Source organism: Oncorhynchus mykiss, chromosome 1, assembly GCF_057628025.1.
Source record: "Oncorhynchus mykiss isolate SJ-2025 chromosome 1, ASM5762802v1, whole genome shotgun sequence".
Lineage (NCBI taxonomy): Eukaryota > Metazoa > Chordata > Actinopteri > Salmoniformes > Salmonidae > Oncorhynchus > Oncorhynchus mykiss.
Genome location: NC_143022.1, coordinates 79745341 through 79772527, shown reverse-complemented (window position 1 = coordinate 79772527; position 27187 = coordinate 79745341). Strand labels below are relative to the sequence as shown.

Here is a 27187-nt window from a genome sequence, read left to right as displayed (position 1 = left end):
TATATGGTTCAATCAAGCCACACGTCAACAAACTATATCCCCCTCATCGGCACATTTTCGTGACAATCATTGCATATTGCCATGCAAAATTTCAGAATTGCAGCAGCAGAATCAAGCATTTTTGCCCACAAATATAACAAAAATCCCTGCAAAATCCTGGAGGGACTGATATATAATCTCTGATGAAATGATTGCAGCATAAATCTGGAGGGTGTATTGCATGTATGCAGAGGCAGCCATGATGATTTTTTATTTTGGATAATTGTGTCAGTTTGACCTTTTCAAAAAAACAAACATGTTTTAACTGTGTATGTTGCTGGTTATTATCACAGAATAATATGTGTATTATAATTAGAATATATTACGTTAAGTTTCAAACCATACAGTAAGTTGAGCAGCAGTAGTACTGTAACAATCTGACATAGGGGAAGTGAGAAAAACACTAGGAAATTAATCAACAGCAGAGAAAGAGTACAAATGGGTTGTTATTGAATATATCCATATTAACAGTGGATATTCAGTATTCAGTACAGTATGAATGGCCATGGCAATGAAACTGTACCAGACTAAGTGCCCCTTTTCTAATTCCTTTTGATTAAATGTGTAGAAGTCTGAGTGTAGTTGTTTGTGATGAAATATGTGATCTAACTGCCCAGCACTCCAAAAATAATAAGGTTACATTTGTACATTTTAGTCATTTAGCAGAGCTTACATTAGTGGATTCAACATAAGATATCTGTCTGTTCCCGGCCTTCTCATCTGAAGTACATAGTGGGACATTGCCATGTTGGCACAAAAGTACTCAAAAAATGAATATGTGTCTCACAAAGTAAACACCCCATCGCGACACGACAATGTATACGCTTATTCATAAACTACTACCTGCACTCCACTGGCCGCATGCACACAAAAGCAACATACCCCTCCCCTGGGAAACATAGACAAGATACAGGTAAGAAAGGTTTTTCTTGAATACTGGATTGATAACAAACATGTCTCCAAGGCAGGAAGATATTGACAACAATTTTAATGAGCTACAGGGAATATGTCTGAGATAAATGTTAACAACTGTCGCTGTATGCGACATTAGCATCAATTAACGCTGAAGAAAATGTTTTTCAGTGTGGGTCAGACATTTTTAGAGTTAATGTCTAACTGTATTTAGCAACATTAAATAGTTTGTATGTAGCGGAAATAGTGCATCACTACACACATGATGATGGCCCTCTTTGGGCTCATAATCACACTCATACAGTATTTTGTATTTATTATGGATCCCCATTAGCTACTCTTCCTGGGGTCCGTAAAAAATTAAGGCAGTTAAACCATTTAAAAAACATTACAATACATTCATTACAGAATTCACAACACACTAAGTGTGTGCCCTCAGGCCCATACTCCACTACCACATAAATCTAGGCCTAGATTGATTTGCATAGCATACAGTAGCCCCTACCTACAGGAATGCTACCATTGACAGCCCTTGCGCTGCCAATCTTAGCAAATGTAGGACATATTCACATTGGATTTTACAGACAATTTTTATTTGATTATACAGATCTTAATTTGAGCCAGTCTGCTACAGCAGGAAAACAATCCTGCAGCAAAAGGAAATGTGATTTATTATTATTGGATTACAATGAATTTATATTTTTGTAGGGCTTGATACATCTTTCGTAGGTAAAAATCAAGTCTGAAATGTCAAAGTGGAAGCTTTTTTAAACTTTTAAACTTTTGACATTTCCTGCATCACATGAAAGTTATCCTGCAACTGGGTGATCAAATTAAGATCCTACATCTGTATCCGTATGTTTGAATTGTGAATTTAATTTTCAGTGTCTTAAACCAGTAGCCTACTGGCTTTAAAAAACTGAAATATTGCTTTTACGGTCTAGGCCTACAAAAAGTATAGTTTCCACATTTCTACCCCCAAAGAGAGAAACACAATGTTGTATTTAACTGCACTCTCTTAATATGTAAAGTAAAATAAACATAAGTGATAAGGGTTTATTGAATAATCGATTCACTTCAAAGCGCAAAGTATACTACTCTTGTCAACATTACAGTGTCTCAAACAGTCACACATTTAGTACAGTGATTTTCTCCTCCCTCCCCATCTTCAACTGGGAAATCCCAACTGCTCCACAGGCAACAGGCTATGAGAGTCAAGCTAAACCCACTGAAGTTTGATACAAAGTATGTAGGAATTTGATAGGATTTATTTAAGACAATAAGCAACATCATCAAACAGGCAAAGCTATTCATTTTGGTGTGACCAAACTCCTTTTGTCCGCAAATAAGAAAATGGTGTGTGGCAAAGATAATTCTAATTTTCAATGAACATTAAATCCTTGCTTTACCTCAGAGAGCAGGCAAAGAGGCCCAACTCGGCTGAAAATCTGTCTCCCTCCAGCAGGTGGCGTTTTTGTCACCAACCAATGAGTTTTTGTATGGACGTCAATGAGCGTCGAAAAAAATGTATGGCTTATTTGCTAAGTGAGGTTTATTTGATCAAATTGAAGTTACGCCATGCTTAGGCTGTTACTACTCTATTGATAAGTAGGACACGTGATGGCAACTTTGAGAAAAAACACTTTATATTGGAGTTGTCTTGAAATGCCTATGCATATTCATGAAATAAAGCTAGTAGCGTAGCATCGCTCTCCATTGAGTACATGTGGTTGACGTCAACAACCCTCATCGAATATTTTTGAAAAGTATTAAAATAATTAGATGTATGCACCAATCCAAAGAAAGGATAGGCGGGAGCTAGGACAGCTCGATGTGCCACTGGACAAAAACTCTCATTGTTAGGGATGAGAGACAAGTATCTTGACAGTATATCAATAATCTTTGCTTACCTTTTTTTGTGGCTGGCAACGGAACATTCTTGGTCCGCGCACAAACTATTCAACAATGACAGAAACCTTTCTTGTAAAACGTATTACACTATTGAATAATGCAACCAAATCATATTGCAATCTTGAATAATTCAACAATTAAAGGGGTTTATTTTCTCGTCTGTAGGCTAAACTCATTACATGTTTAGCTTCAAGACAAAATCACGGCGTTGCTATAATGGCATGTCTTCATCAAGTACTGTAATGTTAGCCTATCAAAAACAAACGATTAACCCTCTCACACGAATATAAAAGTACAGAAGGCCTACCTTACAGTATTACAACAAACCAGGCTTAATTTTGATCAAAATCATGCAAATCATTCCATGTTGGAAGCAAATAATTGCGACTGAAAACGTGGGTATAAGATAATTTACCGTGATGAGCTGTTTTTTTGGAAGCCCATAAACGCCACCAATTGTATTTAATTTTATGAATCGTGATTTGCCAACATGAACAAGTGCTTTCGTCTGTTCAACTGTAGCCTACAGATAACAACGACAGCTGCAGGTAGCCTTTGTGCTCTGATCCTATCTGGGCTTGTGTAACAGTATAATTTATGACCGTACCCTCGCGCGAACGAGAGACCCTATGCACACATCAACAACAGTCACCCACGAAGCATCGTTACCCATCACTCCACAAAAACCGCGGCCCTTGCAGAGCAAGGGGAACCACTACTTCAAGGTCTCAGAGCAAGTGACGTCACCGATTGAAACGCTATTTAGCGCGCACCACCGCTAACTAGCTAGCCGTTTCACATCCGTTACACCTGGCCAGGGAAAACTTAACATCACGATTTTATAGCATAAGACATGTATTTATAGCCCAAAATAGGCCCATTTATTTGTCCTTTGAGAAAATGTGAATGTGATCATATTTGGTTTATATTCACACTTCGGGTGGCTAGGCTACCTAGGCCTTTTTAATAAAACAAGTATTGACTGGAATTAATGAATCAACACAATAGTGATGACATTCAGTATGAGTATCTTTTTAATTACAGACACAAAGGCCTAAATGATGCAATCCTGCATACAGCGAGCTCAGATCTGTTCATTTGTCTTTTTTTCTCCAATCGCAGTTGTTCTCTCTTTGTCTGTGTAAAGGGTTTTAATGTTTCCATCCTCCCTAGGGCCAGGAGTTTTCCAGGGGCTTTTAAAAAACACACATGACTTGATCAGAAAAATTATCTGGTGCCATCATAGCCCATATAAAACCCTTTTTTTTTGTACAGCTGATTTATTACTACGTCAAATGCTACAACTATAGTACAGAGTTGGTTAGGTTAACCTACTGCCAGATCATGAAAAACATTGGGCCCTAGGAAAACAATTTCTCCCACCACTCTGGGACCTGTGGTGCCACCTCTGAAATCGCCACACAATGTTACAAATTAAATGTAAAAAACATAGCCATCATTTGACATGTTTTTGGTGGTGAGGATGGGCTTCCATAGTTTTACCTGGCTCAGTGCAGCCGGCAGCTACTGCAACAATTTCAGAATGTAACAGACTGTTACTGCAATATTTAGTCTCAAATATTAGGAAAATGTCTATACATTTCAACTGTTTGAAAAACATTGCTCAACTATTACCATTTATACTGTAGGAGTGTTGGCCCAATTAACAAGACAATTGTGTTTACACTGCTTCAAGGGGGGCAGCTGTTGAGAGAGTGTTGTGCACTACCTCCAGAGGTTTACATTTGAGTAACGTGTAGCCGACATGTTTACGAAAAATGTCTAGTAAGTGTGTGAAGAGGCTCTTAGCTTTGGGTTTGAGATGTATATATTGTGTATGAACTGAGGAATGTATTGTTCAATGAATCACTCATAGCCTTTAGCCAAACTGTTCTTCATTTATATTGGGTAACTTGCGAGAAAAGTTAGCATAGAGCAGGCACCATGTGCTATGATTATATCACAAGTACATTTTGTTGACATAAACAACATGTTGGTCATTACTTTTTTTAGAATGGAGTATGAGAGGCACACTTGATAACCTTACACAGTTATCAGTGTGCTATCATAGAACCTATTATGATACTTAAATGGCATACTTTACTGTCATTTCAATCAAGCTTTTGCTAAAAGAGTCCAGATCTAATCTCTCAAATCAGCAAACGGATATCCCAACATTTAAATAATCATAATCCTGATGTTTGGATCATCATATACCACTCTGTCTTATTCCAAATCAGAACTCATACTGAATGTTAGTTCCTGATGAGGCACTAACAGGAGATGAGGACACAATGTTTACTATTAGGCTGCTATTTTTCTGTTCTAGCTACATATCCAACTGCTGCTATTACTGTAGTCAACTGTTCTATTATATCAAACTATTGTAGCTTATACAATCATATCATTTTTCTTAGAACAGTTTTTGTTATCTGCTATCTTCACTTCACCGCAGAACTCATATGAGGGAAACTACTGTGCCACACAATAGTAGGCAAATGTACAATATCTACCTAATGTGAATCTAACATAGCTAACTTTGCCTTGCTTTTACAGTGTGTTTGGTTAAAGAGGATTTCATCCAGAAGTGTTGGCTGGCATCAAAAGGTCAATCTTGGGGGTCATCTTGCAGGGTTAGAGGTCACTCTCTCCGTAGAGGGCAGTGGAGAAGGCGGTGTAGTCTAGAGCCTCCGCGGGTCCCCCTGGACCACTGTAGGGGGCCATCCTCAAGATGCAGTACTCTGCCTGGTCTGGGGGGAGCTCCCTCCTCAGCTCCTCAACCAGGATGTAGGGCTGTGGAGGGGGGAGGAGAAGGGGTAGGGGGGAGAGAACGGGCTCATTTAGAGAAGTCCGCTCTACCAAATTTTCCTGATCTGACAGAATAATATGCCTGTTTACTGTTATACTGAATTCACCCCTTCTGTGTGATTGACATGGTACACTCAATTGCCACACTCCCATTCACATTCTCTCACACACACACCTTATTGGCTGCCAGGATTCTGAAGGATGCCACGACCTGGTCGGCGGTGTCTGTGTCAGTGGTTTCTCTGGTCATAAAATCGATAAAGGATTGGAAAGACACCATGCCAGTGGCACTGGGATCTACCAGCATCATGATGCGGGCAAATTCCACTTCACCCTGACAGTCAAAGAGAGACAGAGATCAGGGAGAGAGAGATCAGAGAAAGGAACACATATCTTTATTCGTCGTTGCGTCATTACACATACAGTATATTATCAATACCTTTTGGTATTATTATGCATTGTTTGCATACTGTAATTCTGCATGAGCATATTGAGACTCCTACCAAATCATAACCCATGGAGATCAGACAGGCCCTAAAGTCATCAGTGTCCATCGCCCCGTGTTTCTTCTGTAGTCAGAGGTCAAGGGTCGTAGGGTGGAGGTTGGGAGTGGGTCACCGCACAGGGATGAGAAGGGATGGGACAGGGAGGAGAAGGAAGACCAAGAGAAGGTGGATGGCAGAGCAGTGGAGATCGGGAAGGGGAGAAGGCCAAAGCTAACACAGAGAAATGGACACAGACACAACCAGACAGATGGACACAGTGACAGTAACATTAGAAGACATGGAGTGAGAGACAATAAATACTTTAGGAGTCAATTCTAAATGAACTGTCATAACAGGCCAAAGCTGCTGCCACCAACATTGTCATGCTGTAGAGCCCAACTGTCAAAATATCGATACAACTAAAAACATATGAGAGGTAGCAGCAGGTGTGGTCTACTCTAGAAGGGATGGAAGAAGGCCAAGTCATCAGCGAGAGGTCAGTCAGGGATCATGAAAGTTTAGAGGTCAGTAGGGTTGAGTACCTGATGGTCATTGCCCACATGACCCAGGCTGATCAGACAGGCCATGAACTCCTCACAACGCAGTTTGCCTGTGTTCTCCTGGGGCCAGGTGTTAGAGGGGGTGTTAGTCACACTCAGAGGTGTCTCTCTCTCACACACATGCAAGTGTTTATAACATATAGCATTACAACAATGTGGAACCAATATCAAATACTTTGTTTTTTTATAGACCTGTACATTACACTATCATACAATAGTTGTTGTATTATATTTTTTAGCTGTCTAAACAACTAAGCCCAGAGAGCAGTGACCATAGTACAGTATCAACAGTGGTATTATGCTACTTAACATGCCATTCAGGTTAAATGTTAATATATGAATCAGAGAACCGGGAGTACAGGAAGCGGAATGAGCACTGTACCCGATCAAAGTGGTTGAAGGAAGAGCGGAACTCGTGCATCTGTTCCTGGCTGATGCCCTTGGCATCACGGGTCAGGATCTGGGTCTCGATCTCGTTGATGGTGCGGGCGATGGTGGTGAGGAGGAGCTCCCAGCCCACACGGATGTGCTGTTACCATGATGCCAAGACAGGTATAGACACAGACAGGCAGATTAACCAGCTGCCAATGAAATCTCAAAGACATCCATCATCATTATCCCCATGACCACATCTAATCTTAATAGACTGCATGCAGAGACCGTCTCTCTGTGGTGCTCTGCAGTACCTCCATAGTGTAGTTGGTGTGCTTGTTGTCAAACACCAGAGACTCCTGGATGAGCTGGTGGTCTCCCTCCAGCTTGTCGATGTTGGGCTTGTAGGTGACGATGACGTGCTCAAACTGCTTCAGCTGGGTCATCTGGTCCTCCAGGGTACCACCCACCTCCAGGGAGCAGTGGCCAATCTCCTGTCAGAACCACACACATGTGCAATTCAGGTTTTTGTTCCAGATACCCCTAGACCAGGGCTCTCCAACCCTGTTCCTGAAGAGCTACCATCCTGTAGGTTACAACCAGAGAGTAGCTCTCCAGGAACAGTGTTAAGAGACCCCTGCCCTAGACACTAAACAGATGGCTGACTCTCTGACCTCCATCCTTGTCTGTATCCATGGTCCGATGAGGTTAGCCTGGACAGCAAACTGCCGTCTCAGCCTCTCGCTAGCATGCTGCCGGGCTAGCTCTTCCTGGAGGGAGCCTTCTCTCTGGGGAACCAGCTTCTTCACCTGGTCAGCAACATGACGACAACACATACATCAATCTGACATAGAAAGTGACTGTATATGCATGCGTGTCTCAAGTGTATGTATGTGAATTTCGAGGTCCTACCCTGTCCCACTTGGCGAGGAGTTCCTCGGTGGTGATGGTGCTGTAGGGGTTGATGAGGTTGGCCTTGATGCCGTAGCTCTGGGAGATCTTCTGCACCTCCATGTGGATCCCCAGGATGGCCTGTCTCTCTCCGTCTGCCTCTGGGAGGGTGGCCTTGAACTGTTCATGGGAAGAGATCAGGCTCTGCAGGGAAGGAGGAGAGGAGAAGTTGCTGTGTTGGTTTGTACTTACAAGAACATGGCAAGTAATGGGCACTGTGTCAAAATGACGTAACAGTTGTAACAACCATAGAATGATTAAAATACTAATAGCAAGCATTATGGGGCGGCAGTTAGCCTAGTGGTTAGATCATTGGACTAGTAACCGAACGGTTGCAAGATCAAATCCCGGAGCTGACAACGTCAGAATATGTTCTGCCACAGAACAAGCCTGTTAACCCACTGTTCTTAGGCCATCATTAAAAATAAGAATTTGTTCTTAACTGACTTGCCTAGTTAAATAAATACAAATTATGTACCTGGACCTCATCGATAGTGTGTACAATAAACATGTCCTGCAGATCCTCCATGGCCCCTTCCATCCAGTTGTTGAAGGGTGCTGATCTCTTGGCAAACTCCAGGAACAACTGATCAATGGTTTCCAGCAACTTCTCTGTCCTCTGGAAAACAGGAGAGAAAAAAACACTTGTCATTAATCTCATTGACAATTCATCAACATTGCCTGTTTGGACTGCTAATCCCAGGATGCATCACATTGACATGACCCAATTGAATGCTGAGTTGGCGAGGTGGTCTGCATGGATTAGACCCCTTCCTTTGGGCAGGGGGAGGGGGCAGACAGCAGCCCATTTGAGTCACCCTAATCCCAGGCCTGGCTGTTTGTCTTGACAAATTTGTAGGTCATGAGTGCCCAGTATGGATCAGAGGAAAAGGACTGTGGGCATCCTGCCAGCCAGATGCTGGACAGGTAACCATATCTATATACAGTGCCTTCAGAAATGATTCATACCCCTTGACTTATTCCACGTTTTGTTGTGTTACAGCCTTAATTCACCCATCTACACACAATACCCCATAATGACAAAGTGAAAACATGTTTTATTGAAAATGCAATACAGAAATACCTAATTTACATAAGTCTCTAAGAACTTTCCACACCTGGCTTTTGCAACATTTGTCCATTATTTTGTAAAAACTGTTCAAGCTCTGTCAACCATTTTCACATCTAGCCATATATTTTCAAGTAGATTTAAGTCAAAACTGTACCTCGGTCACTCAGGAATATTCACTTCTTGGTAAGCAACTCCAGTGTAGATTCGGTCTTGTGTTTTAGGTTATTGTCCTGCTGAAAGGTGAATTCATCTCCCAGTGTCTGGTGGAAAGCAGACTGAACCAGGTTTTCCTCTAGGATTTTGCCTGTGCTTATCTCTATTCCATTTATTTTTTATCCTGAAATACTACCCAGTCCTTAACGATTATAAGCATACCCATAACATGATGCTGCCACCACTATTCTTGAAAATATGGAGAGTGATACTTAGTAATGTATTGTACTGGATTTGCCCCAAACATATAACACTTTGTATTCAGAAAAAAAAGTTAATTTGCTTTGACACAATTTTTGCAGTACTACTTTAGCGCCTTGTTGTAAACAGGATGCATGTTTTGGAATGTTTTTATTCTGAGCTGGTTTCATTCTTTTCCCTCTGTCAATTAGTTTAATATTGTGTTAGGGCGTGATAGTGACTTGGGTGGGTCATCTAGGTGATTAATGGTTTATGTTGGCCTGGTATGGTTCCCAATCAGAGACAGCTGTTTATCGTATGTGGAACTCTACGCACGCTGCGCCTTGGTCCGCTCATTTCAACGATCGTGACAACGACAATATTGTTGATCCATCCTCAGCCATTAAACTCTGTAACTGTTTTATAGTCACCATTGGCCTTATGGCAACTGAGTTAGGAAGGAAGGCTGTATCTTTGCAATGACTGGGAGTATTGATACACCATCCCAAGTGTAATTAATAACTTCACCATGCTCAAAGGGTTTTCAATATCTGCTATTTACATTTTTAACCATCTACCAATAGGTTCCCTTCTTTGCGAGGCATTGGAAAACCTCCCTGGTCTTTGTGGTTGAATCTGTGTTTGAAATTCACTCCTCCACTGAGGGACCTTACAGATAACTGAATGTGTGGGGTACAGAGATGAGGTAGTTATTCAAAAATCATGTTAAACACTTATTGCACACAAAGTGAGTTCATGCAACTTATTATGTGACTTGATGAGAAAATGATTTACTCCTGAACTTATTTAGGATTGCCACAACAAAGTGGTTTAATACTTATTGACTGACGACATTGCAGCTTCTCATGTTTTATTTATTTGTAAGCAGTTCTAAAAACACAATTCCACTTTGACATTATGGGTTATTGCGTGTTTAGGCCAGTGACCATAAATCTCAATATAATATAATTGAAATTCAGGCTGTAACACAACTTCATGTGGAAAAAGTCAAGGGGTGTGAATACTTTCTGAAGGCACTGTATATGTGCCATCAGTAGACTAAGTGGACCAATTACTCCACCCTCCTCAATCAGCTGTGTATTCATATCTCACCCCTAGCTATCTCAATATAATATACATGAGATTTAGCATTACTATGGGCTAAGTTGTCCTGTGAACAATCCGCCTCACCCCAAGGTAACGTCATTCACTGCCTTACCTCTTCAGCTCTCTTCTGGATTCATGGAACTGGTTCTCATTCCCACACTACCAAGCTGTACTGTGCTGGCTTACTTTTCACTTGGCACAACAGTTTAGCCAGTTTACCTTAGCTGGGAATATCACATGTCATGTCCCAAACTTCAACCCCCTGCACTCACCTCCAGAGCCTCTCTCCTCTTCTGGGTCAGTGTACCAAGTTGATCCCACAGGTCACAGATTCTCTGGCACCTCTGGTTGACAGCAGCCACATCATAATAGTCCAGCTCACTGCACAACACCACAGGCAGCATATAGGTCAATGAAGAGCAACTTCAGACGGTTTGGTTGTCACACTCTGACCATTATTTGCGTTGTTTGTTTCTATGTTTTGTTTGGTCAGGGTGTGATATGAGTGGGCATTCTATGTTGCATGTCTAGTTAGTCTGTTTCTATGTGTTTTGGCCTGATATGGTTCTCAATCAGTGGCAGGTGTTTGTCGTTGTCTCTGATTGGGAACCATATTTAGGTAGCCTGTTTTGTATTGTGGTTCGTGGGTTATTGTCTATGTGATGTTGCATGTTAGCACTCAGTTTCTATAGCGGTCACGTTCGTCTGGTTAGTTTGTTTTGTTTTTTTCAGTGTACTTCTTGTTTTTTCGTCCATTCATTAAAGTATGCATTCACACCACGCTGCGCTTTGGTCTCCTCAATACGACGATTGTGACATTGGTATTATTTAAGAAGAATTCCAGTCGCAGTCCTTGTCAAAGCCATGATTTTAGGAATAGGATTTGGTTGGGATGATGGTTAGGAGGGTTAGAGGTTCCTTTTTTCTCAATTTCCGCCTGACTGACGTGCCCACAGTAAACTGCCTGTTGCTCAGGCCCTGAAATCAGGATATGCATATAATTGGTACCATTGGAAAGAAGACACTTTGAAGTTTGTAGAAATGTAGGTGAGTAAAAAATAATGTAGGTGAGTAAAACACAATAGATATGGTACGAGAAAATCCAAAAAAAAACAACGAATTCTTTTTTTTTTGAGAGCCCATGCTCTTACAATGGAACGTATAGGGAATTAATTCAATCCTATGACTTCCACTAGGTGTCAGCACTCAATGTTCAAGGCTTCAGGCTTGTTTCTTCCAAAACGAGTAAGAATAATGAGTTTAACTACAGGGACACAGTCTTGGAAATTTGTGTGTGAGCGCGCAATAAAGAGAACACGCACCTGCTAATATTGGTTTCCTATTGAACATACATACATACTTGTTGAAACAAAGGTTAGGGGTAGATTTTCGGATTCCTATCTTGGCATGTTGAATGAGTGGATTACTCAAATCGATGGCGCCAACTAAACTGACTTTTTGGGATATAAAGAAGGGTTTTATCTAACAAAATGACTACATGTTATACCTGGGACCCTTTGGATGACAAATCAGAGGATGATTTTCAAAAAGTAAGTGAATATTTAATCGCTATTTGTGAATTTATGAAACCTGTGCCGGTGGAAAAATATTTTGATGTGGGGCGCCGTCCTCAAACAATCGCATGGCATGCTTCTGCTGTAAATCCTACTGTAAATCAGACAGTGCAGTTAGATTAACAAGAATTTAAGCTTTCAACCGATATAAGACACTTGTATGTACCTAAACGATTAATATCCAACATTTTTATGATTATTTATTTGAATTGCATGAATTCCAATTATTTGAATTGCGTGAATTCCCCTCTAGTTTCACCGGAAGTTGTCCCGCTAGCGGGATGCCTAGCCTGAAGATCAGAGGAAGGATCCGTACTTGAGCTCCTGTGCGATGGCAGCGATCTGCTCCACCCTGTCCTGATGAGCAGCCAGATCACTCTCAAACGACTCGTGTTTCCGTAGCAACGCCCGCACCTCCGTCAGGGTGGCCGTCTCATAGTCCTTCTGAGATAGAATCAGCTCTTTACCTGGGTCATACACACAGACAGCGAGAGAGACTGAGACATTAGCCAAAACAAATGCTGAAGATTTACTGACATTTTCCCATAGACAAATCTCTAAGGATTTGGAGCTAATCAATTACATTCAAACTTCAAACTCTAGACAAACCAGAAACATAAGTAAACCCTCCACAGACAGACAGACAATCATATCCCAGACAGACCATTAGCCCAGGTCTCATGGGTGCTGGCTTTCTGGCGGAACTTTTCAGCCAGGTGGTCCAGTCTCTCGAGTCTTCGGATCTCTGTCAGAAGCCACTCCTCGTAGCCTTTCTCTGCCCCCTCCAGCCCCTGCCATGCACTGGCTATGTCCTACAGCCACACGAGACACAAAGACACAGGTCAAAACCAGCAAAGCACCACGCTCAGTAGATATGCTATTGAAAAGGTTTTTAAGTCTATCAGCGTTTTGGCAAAAGTGCCTTGGTGTTTACCTAGGTATTTTGGATTATCTATATCCATAGCTATCTACAACTACTATAATTTGACTGATGACTGTTTCATCAGTTTGATATGATGTTTCATTGAATGCTGGGTGTTTACACTTACAGACACCATCTTTCCCTCCGAGGGCATGAAAGCGGGACGGTTGCTGATGCGCAGCTTGGTCTGCAGGGTGTTGAAGCTGATCTCCAGCTGGCACTTCTCCTGCACCTTGGGGGGCTTGTGCATGCAGCGGTAGTCTCTGAAATCTTCCAGCTTTCTCTGCATCTCAACCATGGTCTTCTCTGCAGTCCTGTTCTCCAACCATGGGGTGGTCCGGCGGATCCACTCCAGAAGCTACGGGACACAGTGAGTGGTGATGGGGTGGAGCTTCATTTGCGGTTCATTTGTTGTCATTCCTCTCAATTTAGTTAAGTAGGAATTCGACATTGAATTTGATTTAAATACTGGGAAATTCCATTCCTACAAGTTTGTGTAAGACAATTGATTTTTTGAGTATTCAGATTGGGGTAGAAGTAGCTCTCCTAAGAAAGTTGACCTATATGAAAGCATACGTCCAAATGTATGCTTCTGTGTTGCTTTACCTCGCTGGCTAACCTCTCGTATTCCTCCATCAGTTTCTCATTCTCCTGGTTCACACCCAGCACTTTACAGATCCTGTTGGCCGCCGTTTCAGCCTACCAAGGGGAGGGAGGAAAGAGATGTGAGGGGTCAAAGATACGTGAAGGGAGAGGAGAAAGAGAGGTGAGGTGAGGGGAGGCGGGAAAGAGTGGTGAGGAGAGGGGGGAAGGAAAAGTGAGGGAAGGTGGGAAAGAGATTTAAGGGGAGGGGGGAAAGAGAGGTAAGGGGAGGGGGGAAAGAGTGATGAGGGGAGAGGGGAAGGAGTAGTGAGGGGAGAGGGGAAGGAGTAGTGAGGGGAGGGGGAAAGAGTGGTGAGGGGAGGGGGGAAAGAGTGGTGAGGGGAGGGGGGAAAGAGTGGTGATGTGAGGGGAGGGGGAAGGAGAAGGGGTGGGGAAAGGGGTGAGGTGAGATGAGGTGGGAAAGAGAGGTGAGGTGGTTCTTGTCTCATATCTAATGCAATTCCTCATGCAATACCTCATACAGTACACCCCCCCCCCCCACAACACGCACACCGTTTAAGTCATACTTTTAACGCAATCTGTGTGCATCGTTTCAAAAACATTAATTTCAAAGTGAAACTCACAGTTTGCCAACTTAATAGAATTATGACCTCAAACAACTCGTAGGCTAGAGAGGAGTGATTGACATATGGCAATCATCATCAATTGGTTTAGGAAGTATTGTACCCACAACACATTGTATTCACAAACTTAATTCAAACTGTTCATGGTGCAAGCTGTATACCTGCTCGGCTCCAGCAAATGCATGATAGAAGCAGGACACATAGGTCATGATAGCTCTCTCATCAGGCTTGGGGGTGTTGATGATGTCTACAGAGGGAGGGAGGGACAGAAGAGGGTGACAGACAACAAGTACAAAAGGAGGAAGATAGGGAGAGTGGAGACAGGAAACACAAGAGCACTGAGAGGAAAAGGACCACAGATCGACTCCAAACCTGAACATCTTAGCGCAGGGCTATCCTGGAGGGAAGGTGGGGTGGTCTATGGCAAAGAGATCTAAACAAGGACCAGGTCACGTTGTATCTAGGACTACACAGCATCAATGTCCCCTCACCTTCTGTACCACTGCAAATGTGTGATACAAACTGGACATATAAGTCATAACAGTCCTGTCGTCTGGCCTGGCTGCGCTTATAAAATCTGTGTGGGGAGACCAGGCACATAGGACTTCATCATTACAATGTGCATACAAGTACAGACAATCTTCCTGGCAATCTCTTCCAGGCAATCCTGTAACAAAACCCACAGTCTGACTCCCACCATTACAGTACCAGATAAGATGGTTTATGTTTTCATAATGAGCAGAATGATATGCCTATAGCTAATACCGATTTTCAAAACTTTGTTTCCTTAGAAGACATTACCTTCTGCGTCCAGCATCTTGGGAATATCCAGGTGCTTCTCTGCTATTTCAAACGCCAGGTTCAGGTTCCCCATAGGATCATCCTAGAAAATTATAAATATTATAGAAACATACTTTCCAATTAAACGAATAAACAAAGTCATCTTCTCATTTACTTTTTATATGAGAAAACATGTGCATGTGTACAGTATTTGAAACCAGTTTACAAACTGTTGTGTATCCAGTGATGGAATTAACCATCAGGTGACAGACAGTCAGTTAGTAAGTGCCTCCTCACTAATGGGGTAGGGTGAGTCAGTGTGTTTAGTGGGAGGAGAGGGCTCATGCTGCTGCTATTGTCCTAAGTCTGTTCCACTGATGCCGGCCGAGGGGAAAAGGCCTGTTACAGGACAGTGGCAGCTGCAGAGATCCAGGGCGGGCAGATACCCATGAGCCTGTTCCCCACACGGAGACATTTCAGCAAGCTAACACTGAGGGCTTACTGAGCCCGCTCACCTGGAGCCAGACATGACAGCTGACAGGGTCTGTCTAGGCTCAATGCACTCGTGGGAGTGTTGGGGGGGCAGAGGGGCATATAAAGGTGATTCTGATATAGGTGTGTGTGTGTGTGTGTGTGCGTGTGCGTGTATGAACGAGAGAGGGGGGACTCCTCTACTGAAACCCAAAGCCTTTGGCTTTCCAAAAGATTTGGGTTCCACTGATCTATCCATTTTCCTGTCTATTTCCAAACAACCGTGAATAGATTGATTGCCCTATAAAGAGCAGTACCAGGCACAGGTATCTTCCAGCCACAGCTGAGGTAAACCCTGGGCTCTCCTGGGATGTGACTCACATTTCTCTGTCTATTCCCAGTCAGGACTAAGTCAGTTCAGGATGGAGATGTAAATGTCAGTCACTATTAAAAAGACCACAGAGAGACATGTATATTCCACACTGTGGCCTACTCTTGACACGTACACATTTTATTTGACAAAACGTGTCTATACACAACACCTGAACACTGATACACCAATATACTCTTGAACTCTAATGAACGCACTACAGTGACCCAGTCTACCAAAGGATACACCTAGAACAGCATACAACTACACAGTGCACACGCAATTCTACACACAACATAGTCTACTTATTATTTACACATACGATACCTTCAGATTGTGATAGTTGATTAGATCTGGCCTGTGTTTGTGTATCAGGGCACAGAAGGCTAAACCGTCCTTCCAGCTTTATACAATGGTGGGCCAGGTGAGAATGTCATTAAGACAGTGAATGCAGACATCAGTAAGAAGAAATTGGGAGAGTTAAACATAACAAAGCACTCTAATATCTGCTTCTCAAAAGTCAATAACTTTCTGTTAATCCACGCTGTGGGAAAAGCCTGTGGAGTTATTACTCTGGACATAGGGAACCCTTCTCTGTTAGTATGTGGGAGGCACTTGACACCATCATGGTTAGTGTTTGGGACACACAAGAGACCTTGTTGAGCTTAGCGTAGTCGATGAGGTCAGGCCTGTGTCTGTGAATCAGGGCACAGAAGGCCAGTCCGTCCTTCCAGCTTCACCAGCAGGCAGCAGAGATAACCAGGTCAGAGGTCAGAAGTCAGAGTTGTATGATAACTGTGTAAAGTTTACCAGTGCTGGTCCTAGAGAGCTACTGTGTTTGCAAGCTTTGTCTGTCTTATCACTTAGTACTAACACATTAGTACAGAATATAATAAAATAGAAAAAATACATATAAGTCAAAGCCTAAAAAGTGTTCTCACCTAACATGGAAGTTCTGGACATTGACGTTCCTGTAGGGGGCAGTCTTTCTCTGGCACCACAAGAGAAGGCCTTCCTTTGCAGAAGTTTCTGAGAGGAGAGAATAGTAGTAGTAGTTATTCAACAGCGCTATTCCCCAGTGAGATCTCTATTTCATTAAACCAGGAAGTCAATACAGATCATCTCTTTTCAAGGGAGACCTGGCTAAGAAGGTAGCTGCAGTATAAAAACACTGTGTATCCATATGCAGGACATCATCTATTATACAATGGTAATAAAGGCATATTTTTAAGTATCCTATTTTGTTTTAATTGTTGTATCTTACCTTCTACAGAGATGTCCTGGATGGCAAAGCGGAGGATGATGGTCCATATCATTCCAAGTGTCATCTTAATGTTACCATCCACAATTTCTGAGGGGAAAACATCCAATTACCATCAGATCTATCACATAATTAGAGTGGGAACTGCAAAAAGATAATGGGGCGGCAGGTAGGCTAGCGATCAAAAGTGATGGGCCAGTGACTGAAAGGTCGCTGGTTCGAATCCATGTGCCAACTAGGTGAAAAATCTGTTGTTGTCTCCTTGAGCAAGGCACTCAACCCTAATTACTCCTGTAAATTACTCTGGATAAAAGTGTCTGCTAAATGACTAAAATAATGAATGTGGATTAATCAAATCAAAAGATACTGAGCTGCCTGAACATGAAGTACTGCCTGAATAAAACTCACCTTCAGCTCCAATAGAGACAAGTTTCACTCCTTTGCTGGTGATGAAATCTAAGGCTTTGTTGACGTTGGCAATCTTGTGAAAACGCATCTTCCCTCTGTCAGGCTTGGGTAACCTCTCACCTGGGAGAAACAAACAGAATTTAACTCTAAGTGGAATGACTACCAATCAATGTATTCAACTATGTATTCATCTATATATTCAACAAACATTACCTGAAATAACTTCCAAGAGAAGCATGAGTTTGAGGCCATTCCTAAAGTCGTCCTCAATGTTCTCAATCTGTGTTCCTGCTTTCCTCAGGTGGGAGTTACACCAGGCTGTGAAGGTCTACAAAGGAAATTATATTTTGGTGAGTAGAATACAAATAGGGACAATTTAATTTTCACATAACTTTGACGCAGTGAATTCAAATTAGGATGGGGTTGAGCATTGATGATAGAGACTTCCTGTGAGCTCATCAGAGAACCTTGAGTGAGTTTTCCATCAATGGTCTTATTCATCTAAAGTAGAATGTTCCACATTTTAAAACTTGAACGGGGGATTTTGACATTAACTTTTCCAATTGGAAGGATCATATACGCTTCCCATTTGAAAGTGTTTGCCAACCAACGTTATGAATGTAGCTACCTCCCCAATTTCTTGCATCACAATATGGATTTTTGTCCATATCGCCCAGCTCTGGTATATATCCTGGTTGTAAACATACAAGAGAACAGCTTAGCAGGACTTAGCCGGAGGTCATAAATTGTGATGACTCTGGTCCCTGTGGCAAGTGCCACATATTGACATGAACCTATTTGTTGAGGGTCAGCAAACCCCTTGGTTTAAAATAACACTTTCCCTCCAACCAACCTAGCGCCTATTGTAAAGGATAAAATAATTTGTGCTCCCACATACACAGGAATTTGATTTTAATTATGTATTCATACTTTGTACTGTATCATTATGCAAGACTTCAACATGAGCACTCTCTCCTGCTATGTTTATATTAAGTTATCTCACAACAGCAAACAGAATGCAAAGGCAATCAACACGGTACAGTTGAAAGCCCTGAGCAGACCCCAGCTCACTTTCCAGAGGATATAAGGTGTTCAATTTAACATGCTCTGGTGGTCCTAGTGATAAGAGAATGGGAGAAATCATTTTCACTGAATATCAAGATGAGATGAAAATTCCACATGCAAACAGTGCACTCTTCTCTCACGTGTTTCTCTTTGCAAAGAAAAGAGACACACTTTTACAAAAATGTTAACTACTGTCGGGTAAATAAAAAATGCTAAGTGGAGCTGTTACCATATCTTCTCAAAAGGCCTCAGTGGATCAGCCTCAATTAGACTCCTTACAATAACCAGGAATGTGATTTCTAAATCTGCCTCCAGCTTCCATCTACAGTGTTGACAATACTGTGTGTATACACAGGGAATGTTTGTAGGCTTTATTGACATGCTGTGTTTTCAAGCCATTCCAGTTCACGCAGCATGACTGGGAGAGTGATCCTCTGGCCCTTAAGTTCTTATAGCACATAGCCTGGTCCCCCAGAGGCTGTGGGTTAATGTCACCCATCTGGAGAGGCTGCCCGGTGGAATGCCTGTCCAAATTAGGAATATTAGAGGCTTTGAAACAAAGGCCGCATTCCACATGACAAAAGAGACCAAAGTGTATGTGACATTGAACGGCTGCCTCCTCGTTAGAACATGGCTGGCCCTCCAGACCCGACCCCGCCAGAGTTGCTGACCCCCCCAACCCTTTTCCCCCCTCCATCAGCCCTGACGATCAGAGCTAAATATATTTATGAATCATGTCCAATGAGGACCACCCGTCATTGAAGTAGCTGAGCCTTTGTGGCTTTATGGGGTGTGTTCCAGAGGTAAAGAATCTAAGTTCAATAATGTTTTGTAAGGTGTCTAAGAATCCTACATTTATTTTTATATAAAAGAAAAATAGGTGATTTTACTAGATCATTTCAAACTTGTTCAAACACCTGAGGCTGTTTCTTCATTGTTCTTCTTGATTCCAAGAATGTCTTATGTGCCAAGGTTATTTTCACGACACCAGGCCAAATCAGTGGGTGGCATACCTGGTTGTGTCAGGTGGAACACCTAGCATGTGCTACAACATTGTAGCCTAATGGGCATGTTAGGATACTGTATAAAGGTAAGGACAGTTCAGGGTGTCAGCAGGTCTTATTCAAGGGCAGCCCTGTCTTCCCCTGTGGCTCTTACTGGGTAATAGGATTAAAGTTAAGGGAAATTATTAGAAAAGCTAATATAGAGTCCTACTTAAGACACCAGAGAAGATACTGAGAACTGAAACAAATCCCACGTGGTCAAAATTGCTATCCAACTATATCAGGCAGAAGGCCCTCAGTAGGCACATGCAGTTGAAGTCGGGAGTTTACATACACCTTAGCCAAATACATTTAAACTCCGTTTTTCACAATTTCTGACATTTAATCAGAGTAAAAACTCCCTGTCGTAGGTCAGTTAGGATCACCACTTTATTTTAAGAATCTGAAATCATTTATTTAAGCTTTTTATTTCTTTAATCACATTCCCAGTGGGTCAGAACTTTACATACACTCAATTAGTATTTGGCATTGCCTTTAAATTGTTTAACTTGGGTCAAACGTTTTGGGTAGCCTTCCCACAATAAGAATTTTGGCCCATTCCTCCTGACAGAGCTGATGTAAATGAGTCAGGTTTGTAGGCCTCCTTGCTTGCACACAGATTTTAAGTTCTGCCCACAAATTCTCTATAGGTATGAGGTCAGGGCTTTGTGATGGCTACTCCAACCTTAACTTTGTTGTCCTTAAGCCACTCCGCTCCTTCCTGAGCGGTATGACGGCTGTATGGTCCCATGGTGTTTATACTTGCGTACTATTGTTTGTACAGATGAACGTGGTACCTTCAGGTATTTGGAAATTGCTCCCAAGGATGAACCAGACTTGTGGAGGTCTGCAATGTTTTTTCTCAGGTCTTGGCTGATTTCTTTTGATTTTCCCATGATGTCAAGCAATGAGGCACTGAGTTTCAAGGTAGGCCTTGAAATACATCCACAGGTACACCTTAAATTGACTCAAATTATGTCAACTAGCCTATCAGAAGCTTCTAAAACCATGACATAATTTTCTTGAATTTCCCAAGCTGTTTAAACGTCCGACCCACTGGAATTGTGATACAGTGAGTTATAAGTGAAATAATCTGTCTGTAAACAATTGTTGGAAAAATTACTTGTGTCATGCACAAAGTAGATGTCCTAACCGACTTGCCAAAACTACAGTTTGTTGCCAAGAAATTTGTTGAGTGGTTGAAAAACAAGTTTTAAATGACTCCAACCTCTATGTAAACTTCTGACTTCAACTGTAGGTCTTCTTTAGCATGCCCCTAAAATAAATATTTATTTTGCCTTGTTAAACCAAGATATTTGAGGTACAGTTCTACCTCTTCCATAGCAATAAAGTTTGGGGAAATGGTGAAATGCTCTGCTGACAAGTATTTTTCAACCCGCTCATACAGTAGTAATAAAGACCAAGTGCACAAATATTATAATTTTTGTATGTATATACATTACAAGTCAAAAGTTTGGACACACCAACTCTATCCAGGGTTTTTCATTATTTTTACTATTTTTTGCATTTTAGATTAATAGTGACTACATCAAAACTATGAAATAACACATATGGAATCATGTAGTAACCAAAAAAGTATATTTGAGATTCTTCAAAGTAGCCACCCTTTGCCTTGATGACAGCTTTGCACACTCTTGGAATTCTCTCAACCAGCTTCATGAGGTGGGATCCGTCTTGTCAAAAGTTCATTTGTGGGATGTCTTTCCTTCTTAATGCGTTTGAGCCAATAAGTTGTGAGGTGACAAGGTAGGGGTGGTTCACAGAAGATAGCCCTAATTGGTAAAAGACCAAGTCCATATTATTAAGAACAGCTCAAATTCGCAAAGAAAAATTACAGTCCATCATTAATTTAAGACATGAATGTCAGTCAATATGGAAAATTTCAAGAAAACTAACCATCACTATGATGAAAATGGCTCTCATGAGAAACGCCACAGGAAAAGAAGACCCAGAGTTACCAGCCTCAGAAATTGCAGCCAAATAAATGCTTTCCAGAGGTAAAGTAAAAGACACGTCTCAACAGCAACTGTTCAGAGGAGACTGCGTGAATCAGGCCTTCATGGTCGAAAATGCTGCAAAGAAACCACTACTAAAGGCCACCAACAATAAGAATGGACTTGCTTGGGCCAAGAAACATGAGCAATGGACATTAGACCGGTGGAAATCTGTTCTTTGGTCTGATGAGTCCAAATTTGAGATTTTTGGTTCCAACTGCCCTATCTTTGTGAGACGCAGAGTAGGTGAACGGATGATCTCCGCATGTGTGGTTCCCATCATGAAGCATGGAGGAGGTGTGATACTGTGCGGGGAGTTTGCTGGTGATACTGTCGGTCATTTATTTAGAATTCAAAGCACACTTAACCATTATGGCCACCACAGCATTCTGCAGCGATACACCATCCCATCTGGTGTCCGCTTAGTGGACTATCATTTGTTTTTCAACAGGATAATGACCCCAAAACACACCTCCAGGCTGTGTAAGGGCTATTTGAGCAAGGAGAGGGATGGAGTGCTGCATCAGATGACCTAGCCTCCACAGTCACCCGACCTCAACCCAATTGAGATGTTTTGGGATTAGTTGGACCGCAGAGTGAAGGAAAAGCAGCCAACAAGTGCTCAGTATATGTGGGAACGCCTTCAAGACTGTTGGAAAAGCATTCCAGGTGAAGCTGGTTGAGAGAATGCCAAGAGTGTGCAAAGCTGTCATCAAGGCAAAGGGTGGCAAATATATTTTGATTTGTTTAACACTTTTGTTTTGGTTACTACGTGTTATTTCATAGTTTTGATGTCTTCACTATTATTCTACAATGTAGAAAATAGTAAAACAAAAGGTTATTATGTCTTCCTTTTGAAATGCTCATCGCAGCGGGAAGAAGGGGGGCACTGCACCACTCGGGAGCCCATATACAGTGCCTTGCGAAAGTATTCGGCCCCCTTGAACTTTGCGACCTTTTGCCACATTTCAGGCTTCAAACATAAAGATATAAAACTGTATTTTTTTGTGAAGAATCAACAACAAGTGGGACACAATCATGAAGTGGAACGACATTTATTGGATATTTCAAACTTTTTTAACAAATCAAAAACTGAAAAATTGGGCGTGCAAAATGATTCAGCCCCTTTACTTTCAGTGCAGCAAACTCTCTCCAGAAGTTCAGTGAGGATCTCTGAATGATCCAATGTTGACCTAAATGACTAATGATGATAAATACAATCCACCTGTGTGTAATCAAGTCTCCGTATAAATGCACCTGCACTGTGATAGTCTCAGAGGTCCGTTAAAAGCGCAGAGAGCATCATGAAGAACAAGGAACACACCAGGCAGGTCCGAGATACTGTTGTGAAGAAGTTTAAAGCCGGATTTGGATACAAAAAGATTTCCCAAGCTTTAAACATCCCAAGGAGCACTGTGCAAGCGATAATATTGAAATGGAAGGAGTATCAGACCACTGCAAATCTACCAAGACCTGGCCGTCCCTCTAAACTTTCAGCTCATACAAGGAGAAGACTGATCAGAGATGCAGCCAAGAGGCCCATGATCACTCTGGATGAACTGCAGAGATCTACAGCTGAGGTGGGAGACTCTGTCCATAGGACAACAATCAGTCGTATATTGCACAAATCTGGCCTTTATGGAAGAGTGGCAAGAAGAAAGCCATTTCTTAAAGATATCCATAAAAAGTGTTGTTTCAAGTTTGCCACAAGCCACCTGGGAGACACACCAAACATGTGGAAGAAGGTGCTCTGGTCAGATGAAACCAAAATTGAACTTTTTGGCAACAATGCAAATATATATATATATACACCTACACACCTACTCATTCAAGGGTTTTTCTTTATTTTTAAAGAAAAACCACTTGGGAGCCCATATATATATCCCAAGTGATGCAGTGCTCTAAGGCACTGCATATCAGTGCAAGAGGCTCACTACAGTCCCGCATCCAGCCGTGATTGGGACTGGGTTTGGCCGGGGTAGGCCGTCATTTTAAATAAGAATGTGTTCTTAACTGACTTGCCTAGTTAAATATAGGTTACAAATTGTGATTTATCAGGGGTGCTGCAGCACCCTCATGACGGATACTGATTTGGGGGCCTAATATTCAGATGCTTGGAACAGTATTCTGTGGTTTCTATAAACAAAATAATTCCACACTAAGGACACTGGATTAACCTTCTATAATGCCTTTTGGTCTCGACACTAAAATTAGATATAGCATCCATTCTAATCCCAAGGACGTCATCATGTGTTAGAAGCATCTGTTGACAGTTCTCATTCCTCGCGTATCAGTGGAATGGCAAGTTAAGAGCCGCTCATTGAGCTATTGTTAGCTGGTACCCACCGCATCCGTCCGTCAATATTCCCGTCAACTGGAGCCAAGACAGACCCTCGGCTCCGGCTGAACCAAATACCAGGAACAAGAGACAGAGTTTTGAGCCTCAACGTAATATTAAATTAATAAAACAATGGAAATGCAAACAAATGTTAATTTGCTCTCATATGAACTCCCAATCACGTGCGTAAAGTAGTCATACTGTGTTGCGTAAAGTTAATTTGTTAAATTGGTTATCTGCAGGTCATCTTCTCTTGACCTACCTTTCTTTGCTGTTTTTCCCAGGCAGGGTCCAGCAACATGTCCCTGTCCCACTCATCCTCCTGTATCATGTAGTCCTCCTCATCCCCGAATCCGTTATTATAATGCACTGTCGTCTCTATTTGGGTCATCATTGCGTCTTAAGTCTTTGTATTCTCCCAAATTCAATTCGTTTTTGTCTTCCAATATCCTTATGTATTTAGACTGATAATTTAATATTTTTTCTGGGCTGGGTAACTTCCTCTGTCTCCCTATCTTTCGATTTGACTCCCTCTCTCACACGCTTGCCGGTGTTCGGTCTGGCCGCAGATGCCACAGTGGAACAAATGCTGATAGCAATTAGTACTGACAGGTCACATGACAGGCGCGCAGGGCGCTACACACTTAGAGGAAACACTCTTATCACGCCACTTCGATGTAGCAGGTTAGGGAAACGTATAAAGCAGGTTAGGAGACTGAGGTTAAAGTTAAGGAAAGGGTTAGTGAAAATGCTTCCCTAACCTGCTACGAATATCACTTTGTATCAAAGTGGCGTGAAAAGAGTGTGCCCCATCATGATTGTGGGGGATCGGTAGGCGGATCGGCTAATAAGCCAGGGGAGGCGTTACTCTACGAATCTTAATTGAACAAAGCCTATAATTTGTCAAGGAATCCTATTTGTAGATCAGTGATTCTACACTTCACTTTGCTCAAGATTACCTTCTCCAAAGCACTCGGAAGTTGTAGTAAATTAGGGGCAGTTGAGACAATGAAACCATGTTGTGGCGAACTCGGGGAGTTGGCAGGACCTGGACTCGAACCCTGTGACTGTCCAGCCAACACCTTAACCGTTATGCCAAAATGTCCGACCTATTGGCGTAATGGTTCATGTGTTGGCTTGACTGTCTTGTCAGAAGTGGTATGGGGCCTGTGAGGTCATCGGAGAGGCGTGTACAAGTGAGAGGCTTGGAAAATAGAAAAATGAAGAAACGCTATCCCCTTATAGTGTCCGCATAGTTAGGTTTGGTTTGCTCCTGGCAGAACTTGGCTAGGCAATGCATACTCCCAAAAGACCTTCGCTTGAAAAACAAGAAAAAAGCTGCAATATTACTGTTTGTCCCTCGTGAGCCACCATAGCAACAACATAGTCAGAAACACATTCTCTAAATAGTCTGAATTAATTTAAGATAACTAAAGAAATCTGTCATTAATGTTAAAGTTTTGGCAGAGGTTAATCTTGCAATTTTACATATAGCTAAGATGTTTGGTGCAGTATTTCGAAGAGTGAAAAAATATTGTTGGATGACAACAAACACTTAATGACTTAATGTTTCCACTTTTACTAGGAGTAATACTGTTGATCAATCACCAACGAAGGGGCCTAGACTTTGACTACTGGACTTGCCTCAAGAAAAAATGTGTGCACAAACAGCCACATTATTTTTTGACTAAGACCAAAACCAAAAACATAATTAAATGTTATCAAAATATATGCGTCAAATGTTTCAGCTGGGAAGCATAAGATATGCTTTAGGAAATTGATAATGTATTGACCTCAGGCTCCTCAAGAGATTCAGGGCTCTTGGCATAGAGTCACACAGTGGAGGTGTCATAATACCCATAAAACCTAGTGGCCAATCGTTTTTCCACCATTCATTTTTCCCAGGGGGGATTTTAGAAAGACTAAAATAAGGGCTGTTTCGTGTAGGCATACCCTGGCATGACGTTTTGATAACCATGCAAATCTCTCTAGGACAAGGTGACTTTTATCAATATATTCAGCTCTATTTACTCTCAGATTCGAGAATGCTAATCAGCATCAAAGTAGACATCAAGCAAAACTACAAATCCCTGCAAGCTCCTGCGTGTCATCTCTAGCTGAGACCTTTGCTAAAAGGTGTTGTGTTAATTTAAAACTTGCACAAGACAGTTCACAAAATTGTCCTTTTAAAGACATTTTTCCCATTTATTCATTACTACATTTATCTAACATTAGATAGTTAATCCAGAGATTCTTACCTTTGCCTTGATTTGGCAGCTTCGTCCATATCATCATGGCATTTGTAGTTCTTTATGATAGGCAAATTAGCAGCTAATTAGTGTTTCATTTTTGGGTCACCTTGTCCTATAGAGATTTACATGGTTACCAAAACATCATGCCTGGATAAACTTACACAAAACACAGCCCTTATTTTAAGCGTTTCTAAAATCCCCTACTGGAAAAATGAATCGTGGAAAAACGATTGGAACCATTTCCCTGTTTGAACACTAGGTTTAATGGATATTATTTATTCTGTATAAACCTTTATTTAAACAGGGATTGGTATAAACCTTTATTTAAACAGGGATTGAGATAAAAACTATTTTTTACAAGAGAGCCCTGTATATGTTTACAAATAAAACCCAATACATAAATAAAAAACAATAGTGCATTCAGAAAGTATTCAGACCCCTTCCCTTTTTCCACATTTTCTTACATTACAGCCTTATTCTAAAAAAATGAAAAAATGTCCTCATCAATCTACACACAATACCCCATAATGAAAAGCGAAAACAGGTTGTTAGAAATGTTTGAAAATTTATAAAAAAAACTAAAACAGAAATACCTTATTTACATAAGTATTCAGACCCTTTGCTATGAGACTCGAAATTGAGGTCAGGTGCATCCTGTTTCCATTGATCCTCCTTGAGATGTTTCTAGAACTTCATTGGAGTCCAGCTGTGGTAAATTCAATTGATTGGACATGATTTGGAAAGGCACACACCTGTCAGCTGGCCGTACAGCCAAACTGAGCAATCGGGGGAGAAGGGCCATGGTCAGGGAGGTGACCAAGAACCCAATGGTCACTCTGACAGAGCTCCAGA

General features: G+C 41.7%; 1 protein-coding gene across 1 annotated transcript; it reads right to left on the bottom strand.

Moving 5' to 3' along the window:
• Positions 1–4740: 4740 nt before the first annotated feature.
• LOC110529651 (alpha-actinin-2) lies at positions 4741–24643 on the bottom strand. Its single transcript, XM_021612055.3, has 21 exons — positions 24346–24643; positions 17836–17950; positions 17623–17742; positions 17218–17304; positions 16895–16982; positions 16609–16687; positions 15134–15215; positions 14494–14579; positions 13713–13805; positions 13234–13464; positions 12849–12996; positions 12501–12651; positions 10883–10991; positions 8517–8657; positions 8000–8182; positions 7762–7896; positions 7402–7581; positions 7098–7244; positions 6174–6239; positions 5846–6004; positions 4741–5655 (listed from the first exon to the last, which is right to left on the bottom strand). Exons 1-21 carry the CDS (start codon positions 24475–24477, stop codon positions 5497–5499), a joined length of 2691 nt encoding a protein of 896 aa, XP_021467730.2. The 5' UTR covers positions 24478–24643; the 3' UTR covers positions 4741–5496.
• Positions 24644–27187: the final 2544 nt, after the last annotated feature.